The sequence below is a fragment of the Oncorhynchus keta genome, chromosome 17, assembly GCF_023373465.1.
Source record: "Oncorhynchus keta strain PuntledgeMale-10-30-2019 chromosome 17, Oket_V2, whole genome shotgun sequence".
Classification (NCBI taxonomy): Eukaryota; Metazoa; Chordata; class Actinopteri; order Salmoniformes; family Salmonidae; genus Oncorhynchus; species Oncorhynchus keta.
The window spans coordinates 24,352,914-24,364,636 of NC_068437.1; the positions used below are offsets into that span (position 1 = coordinate 24,352,914).

The 11,723-nt window shown below is 45.3% G+C and overlaps 1 protein-coding gene across 1 annotated transcript in view; it reads left to right on the forward strand.

The window, feature by feature from the left end:
- LOC118396671 (partitioning defective 6 homolog alpha-like) overlaps positions 1-9,418 on the forward strand; it is a 43,104-nt gene extending 33,686 nt beyond the window's left edge. Inside the window, exon 3 of the mRNA XM_035791004.2 lies at positions 4,849-9,418. Coding sequence (XP_035646897.1) covers positions 4,849-5,756 — 908 coding nt within the window. The 3' untranslated portion in view covers positions 5,757-9,418. The remainder of the gene's footprint in view (positions 1-4,848) is intronic.
- The last annotated feature ends 2,305 nt before the right edge of the window (positions 9,419-11,723 follow it).

Sequence of the window (11,723 nt, forward strand, 5' to 3'; positions counted from 1 at the left end):
CCACTGCAGCCTCCATGATACACATTAGTCATACAGTGATCTCCCAAAGCTCTCACCAAACAGGGAAAAGCTCTCTTTCTTTTGCCATGGCCTCTCTAAGGTGTTGATGACTTCCTCAGTTTCACTCTCTCAGCAGGCAGTGCTCCACATAACCACATCCAGACCTCTCCTCCATGTCTTTCTGAGAAACAGGAGAAACAGGATCACACAGCACATCCTTCTCCGCAGTTTAAAAATAACTTAAAATATTCTCTCCTCCCCAGCAAGTGTCGCTTCACATTTAGAACAGAGCCCTGAGTGGTTCCTCCCTGTGCTGCTACCTGCCAGCTAGCACTAAAAACAACACATTTTGTTTATTTCTGTCACACCAGAGAATGTGTCAGGTGGGTGTGATGATAGAGCTAGGCTGTCTTGTCTGTTTAATGTAAACAGTGGGGACTGAAGCAGTGATTCATCTGACTGGTATGCAATCTGATTCTGTTTCACAACCTCTGACCCCTCAGTAGGGGTTGAGAGTTATGGAAATCCTCACTGTGTCCTTACACATACCCCACTACCCCTGCTCCATCTCTGACTGACTTTCTGTCTCTGGGGCAGGTTCTGAAGTACTGTTCTCCTATTCCCAACTCTGCTCTCAATCAGCACAAGGTTGCTCTGTTGTCCAGACTTCTGGCAGTCTCTATGGGGGTGCCACAGGGTTCAATTCTCGGGCCGACTCTCTTCTCTGTATACATCAATGATGTCGCTCTTGCTGCTGGTGATTCTTTGATCCACCTATACGCAGACGACACCGTTCTGTATACCTCTGGCCCTTCTTTGGACACTGTGTTAACTAACCTCCAGACGAGCTTCAATGCCATACAACTATCCTTCCATGGCCTCCAACTGCTCTTAAATGGAAGTAAAACTAAATGCATGCTCTTCAACCGATCGCTGCCTGCCCCTGCCCGCCCGTCCAGCAACACTACTCTGAATGGTTCTGACTTAGAATATGTGGACAACTACAAATACCTACAGTCGTGGCCAAAAGTTTTAAGATTGAAACAAATATTAATTTTCACAAAGTCTGCTGCCTCAGGTTGTATGATGGCAATTTGCATATACTCCAGAATGTTATGAAGAGTGATCAGATGAATTGCAATTAATTGCAAAGTCCCTCTATGCAAATGAAGTGAATCCCCCCCCAAAAAATTCCGCTGCATTTCAGCCCTGTCACAAAAGGACCAGCTGACATGTCAGTGATTCTCTCATTAACACAGGTGTGAGTGTTGACAACGACAAGGCTGGAGATCACTCTGTCATGCTGATTGAGTTCGAATAACAGACTGGAAGCTTCAAAAGGAGGGTGGAGCTTGGAATCATTGTTCTTCCTCTGTCAAACATGGTTACCTACATTTTTTTTTTTACATTTAAGTCATTTAGCAGACGCTCTTATCCAGAGCGACTTACAAATTGGTGCATTCACCTTATGACATCCAGTAGAACAGTCACTTTACAATAGTGCATCTAAATCTTAAAGGGGGGTGAGAAGGATTACTTATCCTATCCTAGGTATTCCTTAAAGAGGTGGGGTTTCAGGTGTCTCCGGAAGGTGGTGATTGACTCCGCTGTCCTGGCGTCGCGAGGGAGTTTGTTCCACCATTGGGGGGCCAGAGCAGCGAACAGTTTTGACTGGGCTGAGCGGGAACTGTACTTCCTCAGTGGTAGGGAGGCGAGCAGGCCAGAGGTGGATGAACGCAGTGCCCTTGTTTGGGTGTAGGGCCTGATCAGAGCCTGGAGGTACTGAGGTGCCGTTCCCCTCACAGCTCCGTAGGCAAGCACCATGGTCTTGTAGCGGATGCGAGCTTCAACTGGAAGCCAGTGGAGAGAGCGGAGGAGCGGAGTGACGTGAGAGAACCCCGCCTGCAAGGAAACATGTGCCGTCATCATTGCTTTGCGCAAAAAGGGCTTCACAGGCAAGGATATTGCTGCCAGTAAGATTGCACCTAAATCAACCATTTATCGGAGCATCAAGAACTTCAAGGAAAACGGTTCAATTGTTGTGAAGAAAGCTTCAGGGCGCCCAAGAAAGTGCAGCAAGCGCCAGGACCATCTCCTAAAGTTGATTCAGCTGCGGGATCAGGGCACCACCAGTACAGAGCTTGCTCAGGAATGGCAGCAGGCAGGTGTGAGTGCATCTGCATGCACAGTGAGGTGAAGACTTTTGGAGGATGGCCTGGTGTCAAGAAGGGCAGCAGAGAAGCCACTTCTCTCCAGGAAAAATATAAGTGACCGACTGATATTCTGCAAAAGGTACAGGGATTGGACTGCTGAGGACTGGGGTAAAGTCATTTTCTCTGAATCCCCTTTCCGATTGTTTGGGGCATCTGGAAAAAAGCTTGTCCAGAGAAGACAAGGTGAGCGCTACCATCAGTCCTATGTCATGCCAACAGTAAAGCATGCTGAGACCATTCATGTGTGGGGTTGCTTCTCAGCCAAGGGAGTGGGCTCACTCACAATTTTGCCTAAGAACACAGCCATGAATAAAGAATGGTACCAACACATCCTCCGAGAGCAACTTCTCCCAACCATCCAGGAAATGTTTGGTGACGAACAATGCCTTTTCCAGCATGATGGAGCACCTTGCCATAAGGCAAAAGTGATAACTAAGTGGCTCGGGGAACAAAACATCGATATTTTGGGTCCATGGCCAGGAAACTCCCCAGACCTTAATCCCATTGAGAACTTGTGGTCAATCTTCAAGAGGCAGGTGGACAAACAAAACCCCACAAATTCTGACAAACTCCAAGCACTGATTATGCAAGAATGGGCTGCCATCAGTCAGGATGTGGCCCAGAAGTTAATTGACAGCATGCCAGGGCAGATTGCAGAGGTCTTGAAAAAGAAGGGTCAACACTGCAAATATTGACTCTTTGCATCAACTTCATGTAATTGTCAATAAAAGCCTTTGACACTTATGAAATGCTTGAAATTATACTTCAGTATTCCATAGTAACATCTGCCAAAAAATATCTAAAGACACTGAAGCAGCAAACTTTGGAAATTAATATTTGTGTCATTCTCAAAACTTTTGACCATGACTGTAGGTGTCTGGTTAGACTGTAAACTCTCCTTCCAGACTCACATTAAACATTTCCAATCCAAAAGTAAATCTAGAATTGGTTTCCTATTTCACAATATAGCATCCTTCAGTCATGCTGCCAAACATACCCTTGTAAAACTGACCATCCTCCCGATCAAAATAGCCTCCAACACTCTACTCAACAACTTGGATGCAATCTATCACAGTGCCATCCGTTTTGTCACCAAAGCCCCATATACTACCCGCCACTGTGACCTGTACGCTCTCGTTGGCTGACCCTCGCTTCATACTCGTTGCCAAACCCACTGGCTCCAGGTCATCTATAAGTCTTTGCTAGATAAAGCCCCGCCTTATCTCAGCTCACTGGTCACCATAGCAGCACCCACCCGTAGCATGCACTCCAGCAGGTAAATCTCACTGGTCACCCCCAAAGCCAGTTATTCCTTTGGCCTCCTATCCTTCAAGTTCTCTGCTGCCAATGACTGGAACAAACTGCAAAAATCACTGAAGCTGGAGACTAATATCTCCTTCACTGGCTTTAAGCACCAGCTGTCAAGGCAGCTCACAGATCACTGCACCTGTACATAGCCCGTCTGTAAATAACCCATCTAACTACCTCATCCCCATACTGTATTTATTTATCTTGCTCCTTTGCACCCCAGTATCTCTACTTGCACATTCATCTTCTGCACATTCTACCATTACAGTGTTTAATTGCTATATTGTAATTACTTCGCCACCATGGCCTATTTAGTGCCTTACCTCCCTTAACCCACCTCATTTGCACATGCTGTATATATACTTTTTCTACTGTATAATTGATTTTATGTTTGTTTATTCCATGTGTAACTCTGTGTTGTTGTATGTGTCTAACTGCTTTGCTTTATCTTGGCCAGGTCGCAGTTGCAAATGAGAACTTGTTCTCGACTAGTCTACCTGGTTAAATAAAGCTGGGGAAAAAATAAACAAAATTGTGTGTGAGGGACAGACAGACCGAGAGGAGAAATGGGTTGAGAGCTATTGGGAGTGGTAACTATGAAAACAGTGGAATAGAGACTCACTGTTTTTGAAAATCTCAGGTCAGATTGTTGACATCATAGAAATGAGTATATAACTTCACAGGGCCTCTATGGTTGACATAATATTTGATCTTAACGAATCCCCAGAGAAAAGCCAAAAGAAACATACAGCAGGATAAAGTGAGACCACTGCATTCTATATCAATAGGTGTATTTGTAAAGTAGGGAAATGAGACTTCCTTCTTGAGAGTTGAAAGGTGAACTTTCTCCACATCTTAAAGTTAGGTTTTGACGGTTTACGCATGGAAAGACAGACTGAGCCATTAGAGGATATTTAAAACCTGTGCTGTTTCCCTTCCTTTTACTCTCCAACTGACCAGATTTAACATTTAACATTTACATTTAAGTCATTTAGCAGACGCTCTTATCCAGAGCGACTTACAAATTGGTGCATTCACCTTATGACATCCAGTAGAACAGTCACTTTACAATAGTGCATCTAAATCTTAAAGGGGGGTGAGAAGGATACTTATCCTATCCTATCCTAGGTATTCCTTAAAGAGGTATTCCCATGTCTTACCCCCAGGTTAGCTGTTGACATCTTGAACATAATCCCCTTACTGTCTCAGAGCATACTACCATTATTTGATGGTCCATATTTGGAATGAACTGAGACTCTGGTGCTGCCTTGTCATTTTATGTCTTTGTCTGACATGGCTTTTGTCTGTGCCTCTCTCTGTCCTGTAGATGTGGATGAGCCTGTGGTCTTTGCCACCAACTCCCTGCAGAGGAGGAAAAAAGGCCTGGCAGGGTTGCGCCCAGCTCAGCAGAAGTCCAAACCAGGCCTGATGATTGGCCTTCCCCAGGATTTCCGCCAGATCTCCTCCATCATCGATGTCGACATCCTGCCCGAGACACACAGGCGTGTCCGCCTGCACAAGCACGGTACCCACAAGCCCCTGGGTTTCTATATTCGGGACGGCGTGAGCATGCGGGTCACGCCTCAGGGCGTGGAGAAGGTGCCTGGTGTCTTCATCTCACGGCTGGTGCGTGGAGGCCTGGCTGAGAGCACAGGCCTGCTGGGGGTCAACGATGAGATCCTGGAGGTCAACGGCATTGATGTGGCCGGCAAGTCTTTGGACCAGGTGACAGACATGATGGTGGCCAACAGCCACAACCTGATCGTGACGGTGAAGCCGGCCAACCAGCGCAACAACGTGGTGCCCCGGGCAAGCAGGGTCTCGGCAGGGGGGAACAGCTCCTCTGGATCCGTAGGCTCCGCATTCTCCCATGACTCAGCCCCCAGCACTGCCTCTCAGAGTGTCAGTCACCATAGCAACAGTAACAGCGTGGCGGAGGGCGACAGCGACGAGGACGGAGACGGAGACCTTATCATTGAGACTGACAGCCTGCCACCTTACCTGCCCCATCGCTGTGTGTCCAATGGTAACGGCAGCCACAGAGAGTCTCCATTGTCCTCGTCACTGGGGCAACGGCCCCTCCCCCAGAGCATGTCCCTGCCCAGCAGCGGATCTCTGTCAGACAGCAAGGCCTCCCTGAGCTCCATGACCACCCCTACACACAACGGCAGCCCCACCAAGACCAGCAGCAGCCAGGAGAGCATGAGAGAGGATGGGAACATCATCACACTGTAAAACCCGGACATTAATAACAGAAGACAAAACATCACAATTGGAGAAAATCAACACATGAACGTTATCTGAACATAAAACAACAATTTTAATTGTTACCTCATAACGGAAAACAACTCATAACAATGATAAAGGCAATGATGATGGCTTTAACTTAAAAGTATCTGATGTGTATTCCATGCAACTAAACACTGTGGAACCAGCAGTCGTCATGTAAGGAACTCAGTGGTCAGTGTAGTGTTTAGTTGATGATCGCTGTCACCACCACCATAATGGAAGTGCCTTACGGCTTTCCGCACAACTCGCCTTATTTTTATCACTTCTATTTTACTTTCAAACAAGACCACCTCTCACTTCGATTCTAAACAGTGCCGTTGGGTGTCAGTGCAAAGGTAACGATTGGCAGAAGGAGAAGCAGACAGAATGTGAAATGTTATGTCTGTCTGTCTGTGTGGAACATAGCCCTTTTCTCTTGCTCATCCTGCATTCTGCAATACTTCCTCAGCATGTCCAAACAGTGTGTTCTCTTCCGTGTCTGTGACAATCATTGCTGATTGTGCTGCTGGTTGTTCGGCTGCTGAGCTGACAATAGCTTTAATCATAGAGGAATAGGCGACGCGAGGTTTTACAAAATCTGTCCACGAAAATAAGCCCACAAAGTGAGGAATTTTTGTATGAAGGTGCATGAGAGTGTTGAATTTGGTCATCAAAAAATGCAATTGCTAATTTGCTAGGTGAGGCTTATTTTATCAAATAGAAATTTCGTAATGGTTAGGTTGTTACGAATGCACTGATGAGTGGACGCACGTAGCGTTTCGGCAACTTACCCAAGAACAACTTTATATCAGAGAAGTGCCTGTTGTCATAGAGATAGAGGACTCATCATGGTTATAACCCGTTTTACCATGGACATTGCCATTGAGGGCTTCCACCATTTTAAAGTAGTCAATTGGGTTGGGATTTTTATGAGTTGGAGGCAATAAGCCAATGAAGAAAACAAACTACTTTAAATAGCCTATGGTGGCACAAATACAAATAAGTGTCCTCTATCTATCTCTATGGTCTGTTGTTCACACGCGTCTGCCCGCTTATTGGCTAGAATGGTCCCACCTGATCTTGCCTCCCATCTTTGAGGACATGTATTTCCATTGTTAGTGCTCACTCAAATATCTTGTCAATATAATAGACCGTCTTTGCTTTTATTCCTCTGATTAGAAGTCATTGTGAATTGGATTCACTTACAGCACATCTCGAAACATACCGGTCTTCCTCTGCTCATCCCCAGGAGGAATGTCATGGTATTACTGTACACACAACACAACAAAGTCAAGTGAGGCTTTTACAATGTGTGCTTTGATCCCTGAGTCCCTTCTGAACATCCCTACTTCAATTCAATACACAGTTATGGCATATCATACTCTTTTCAAGGAAAATATGTAATGGGGCTGTTAATCATCACAGTGTTAGTATAGGAAAGAGGAGGGAAATATGGTCCCCTGTGTCCCGATGTAGAGGTAAAATCATATTTATTTGACTTTCAAATAGTGACAAAGTTTACACACTGACATGGGGTTGCATTATAGCAGTATATCCAACCAATTGAATCTGACTCAGAACCATCTTCAAGAGAATACCACTGTCTTTTATTTACTTTACAGCCACCAAACACTTGCCTAATCTAAAACATAGTCAGGTGATTTGGCTTTGTATTCCTCTCTCATAGTATCTGCTTCAGTGAAGTCAGGGGTTGCTTGGAGTTATAGAGGTCCCAGGATGAAACATTAGATCCTGGAGAATTTCCCTGGCAGACTTGCTATCTTGCTTTTAGATAAACCAATTCCATTTTCCTTCAGGACAAGGTTTCTCTCCCCTGAAAATTTGACAGAGGGGGAACACAACAGAAATAACATGGAGTGCTATTGCTCCAGAAGGTCACGGCCTCTTATAGACCCGGCTGTCTACAGGCCCACTTGTAACTGCCGTGTTTTTGTGTAAAATAAGGAAATTCCTTTCATGTTTGAAAAGCCTAGAGCTCTGCACATTGGGACCTTGTTCATACAATTAACTCCCTTCTTGATATCTAAACCAGAGGAGCATGGGGAGGGAAGGAGGAGAGAGTTCCTCTTACTTTTGAGGCTTTGGGGATCATCTTGCAGGGAGAGCTGTGAGGCAGACGGTCTAAAATCTACAGGCTTGGCCTCCCGAGTGGTGCAGCAGTCTAAGGCACTGCTTCGCAGTGCTTGAGGCATCACTACAGACCTGGGTTCGATCCCAGTCTGTGTCACAATCTGCCATGACCGGGAGTCCCATAGGGCGGTGCACAATTGGCCCAGCGTCACCCGGGTTAGGGGAGGCTTTGGCTGGGGGGGGGCTGTACTTGGTTCACCGCACTTTAGCGACTCCTTGTGGCAGGCTGACTTCGATCGTCAGTTGAACGGTGTTTCCTGCAGCTGTCTTCCGGGTGTTAAGGAGTTCATGTTTCAGAGGACACTTGACTCGACTTTCGCCTCTCCCGATTGAGTTGCAGCGATGAGACAAGATCGGAATTGAAATTGGGAGAAAAAGGGGGTTTAAAAAAGAATCTCCAAGCTTATGGTTGTTGGTTCTGACCCTCACTACTCCTGAACACAAGGGCCCCCTGACCCTCTGTTAGTACTGGAGTGAAGGAAAACTTTGACTGCCCTCACAGCTAGCAATGCCCATGACCTCCAGGCTAGGTGATGGGCTGTGTCTGTTTCTGGCTGTGTCTTAATGTCTGGAGTGAATCACAGAGACAGCAGGAGCATCAGATGACCTACCACACCAGAAGGACAATATTGTGTTTTACATGGACATGTAGCTGTAGGTCAGCACTCAATCTGGAACCAACTGGAATATCACTGGAATAACACAAGTTCATTAACTCCCCATCTTAATGTTGACTTAGATTATTGAATTGACCAATAAGACACAACAAAACCAGCAGAGCATGAAGACCTCCTATGGCCTGGTCGTTATTGTTTTACTAGAGCTGCAGTTGTGTGGGTCACTGGCACTGCTGCACCAGGTGGCAGCCAGGTAGCATGGTACATTAATTAACCTGAGAATGAAGATGTTCACTTTGATAAGAGGGGAGGGGCAATTATCTATTGAAAGAGGCCATCATAAGATGCATTTTTAAAACTTGTTCTCTTTATAATCCAAGAAACACAAGTACATAGTCCTTGGACATCCTTGTCGAAAATACAAGAGAATCACCTTCACAGATACAGTATGGTCTTTTAATCTACTTACAGAAATCTGCACTCATCTATAACAGAAAAGCTACCACGTACTGTACTGAATAATATTTTCATGTATGTAATTGTATATGTATAAATACAAATGAAAAATTATATAAACAAGGGATTTTTTTTGATTCACTGGGAGATTTTGTTGGAAAATAACATTTTATAAATGTGTAAAATATGGAGAGTATTTTTCTTATTCTTGTACTTTTATTTGTATATGAGAATCCTGGAGAGGACATTTCTATTTCTTTGAGTACCGGGAACCAAACGGAGGAACAAAGTGTTTATATGAATCTGATGGGTCAGGGTGTACAATACTGTGAATGTCATATAGAGAGAGATATGCTGTTTGTGAAATTACATATTATAATAAAATATTATTTTAAAAAATTACAATATTCTGATGTTTTTTTGTGGTCGCATAGGCCCCACCTCTCTCTCTCTCACTAACTCCTATCTCAATATGCTTTAAAGGCCCAGTGCAGTCAAAAACGTGATTTTTCTGTGTTTTATATACACTTTCCATGACATGGACTGACCTGGTGAAAGCTATGATCCCTTATTGATGTCACCTGTTAAATACACTTCAATCAGTAGATGAAGGAGAGGAGACAGGTTAAAGAAAGATTTTTAAGCCTTTATACAATTGACACATGGATTGTATATTAGTGCCATTCAGAGGGTGAATGTGCAAGACAAAAGATTTCAGTGCCTTTGAACAGGATATGGTAATAGGTGCCAGGTGCACTGGTTTGAGTGTGTCAATAACTGCATTGCTGCTGGGGTTTTCACACTCAAAAGTTTCCCATGTGTATCAAGAATGGTCCACCACCCAAAGGACATCCAGCCAACTTGACACATTTGTATTTTGTATTAATATTTATTATGGATCTCCATTAGCTGCCAAGGCAGCAGCTACTCTTTCTGGAGTCCAGAAAAATTAAGAGAATTATACAAAGATTTCACAACACATTAACGGCCCATGTACACTAGCACGAGATGGCAGGTGGTGAAACATCGCTTCCCATTCATTTCAATGGAAGGAAAGCGGAGAGGGCTGGGGACCTTTGGGCGGCGCGAAGGTGGCGTGGGAGGTGGTGAAAAAGAAACTTTTCCCAACTTTATGCAAATCACCAGCAGCGACCGCTGGGCGATGACCAATCATATAGAGTGGTTCCCATGATGAATTTGATGCTATGCGACCCAAGGCTGGAGACTTTCTTCAGCAAAGATGGCTGACAAAAATACTAGGATGGAAGCAAATGTAAGTGATTATAACGTCATAACGAATCTTTGTAACAGTCTTTGCTTCCATCCTAGTATTTTTGTCAGCCTTTCGGAAAAGCCTTTTGGAAAAGCTGACCATGACTCCATTTTGTTGCTCCCTGCCTATAGACAGAGACTAAAACAGGAAGCTCCCGCGCTCAGATCTGTTCAACGCTGGTCCGACCAATCTGATTCCACACTTCAAGATTGCTTCTATCACGTGGATTGGGATATGTCCTGCATTGCGTCAAACAACAACATTGATGAATACGCTGATTCGGTGAGCGAGTTTATTAGCAAGTGCATTGGCAATGTCGTACCCACAGCAACTATTAAAACATTCCCAAACCAGAAACCGTGGATTGATGGCAGCATTTGCATGAAACTGAAAGCGCGAACCACTGCTTTTAACCAGGGCAAGGTTACCGGAAACATGAGCGAATACAAACAGGTTAGCTATTCCCTCCGCAAGGCAATCAAACAAGCTAAGAGTCAATATAGAGACAAAGTAGAGTTGCAATTCAATGGCTCATACACAAGAGGTATGTGGCAGGGTTTACAGTCAATCAGAAAATCAGCCCCATCGCGGACCAGGATGTCTTGCTCCCAGATAGACTAAACAACTTCTTTGTTCGCTTTGAGGATAATACAGTGCCACTGACACGGCCCGCTACCAAAATCTGCGGACTCTCCTTTACTGCAGCCGACGTGAGTAAAACATTTAAACGTGTTAACCCTCGCAAGGCTGCAGGCCCAGACGGCATCCCCAGCAGCGTCCTCAGAGCATGCGCAGACCAGCTGGCTGGTGTGTTCACGGACATATTCAATCAATCCTTATCCAAGTCTGCTGTTCCCACGTGCTTCAAGAGGGCCACCATTGTTCCTGTTCCCAAGAAAGCTAAGGTAACTGAGCTAAACGACTACCGCCCTGCAGCACTCACTTCCGTCATCATGAAGTGCTTTGAGAGACTAGTCAAGGACCATATCACTTCCACCCTACCTTACACCCTAGACCCACTCCAATTTTCTTACCGCCCCAATAGGTCCACAGACGATGCAATCACAGCCATACTGCACACTGCCCTAACCCATCTGGACAAGAGGAATACCTATGTGAGAATGCTGTTCATCGACTACAGCTCAGCATTTAACACCATAGTACCCTCAACTCGACCCAGCCCTGTGCAACTGGGTACTGGACTTCCTGATGGGCCGCCCCCAGGTGTTGAGGGTAGGTAACAACATCTCCATCCCAGTGATCCTCAACACTGGGGCCCCACAAGGGGGTGTACTCCCTGTTCACCCACAACTTCGTGGCCATGCACGCCTCCAACTCAATCATCAAGTTTGCAGACAACACTACAGTGGTAGGGTTAATTACCAACAACAACGAGACAGCCTACAGAGAGGAGGTGAGGGCCCTCGGAGTGTGGTG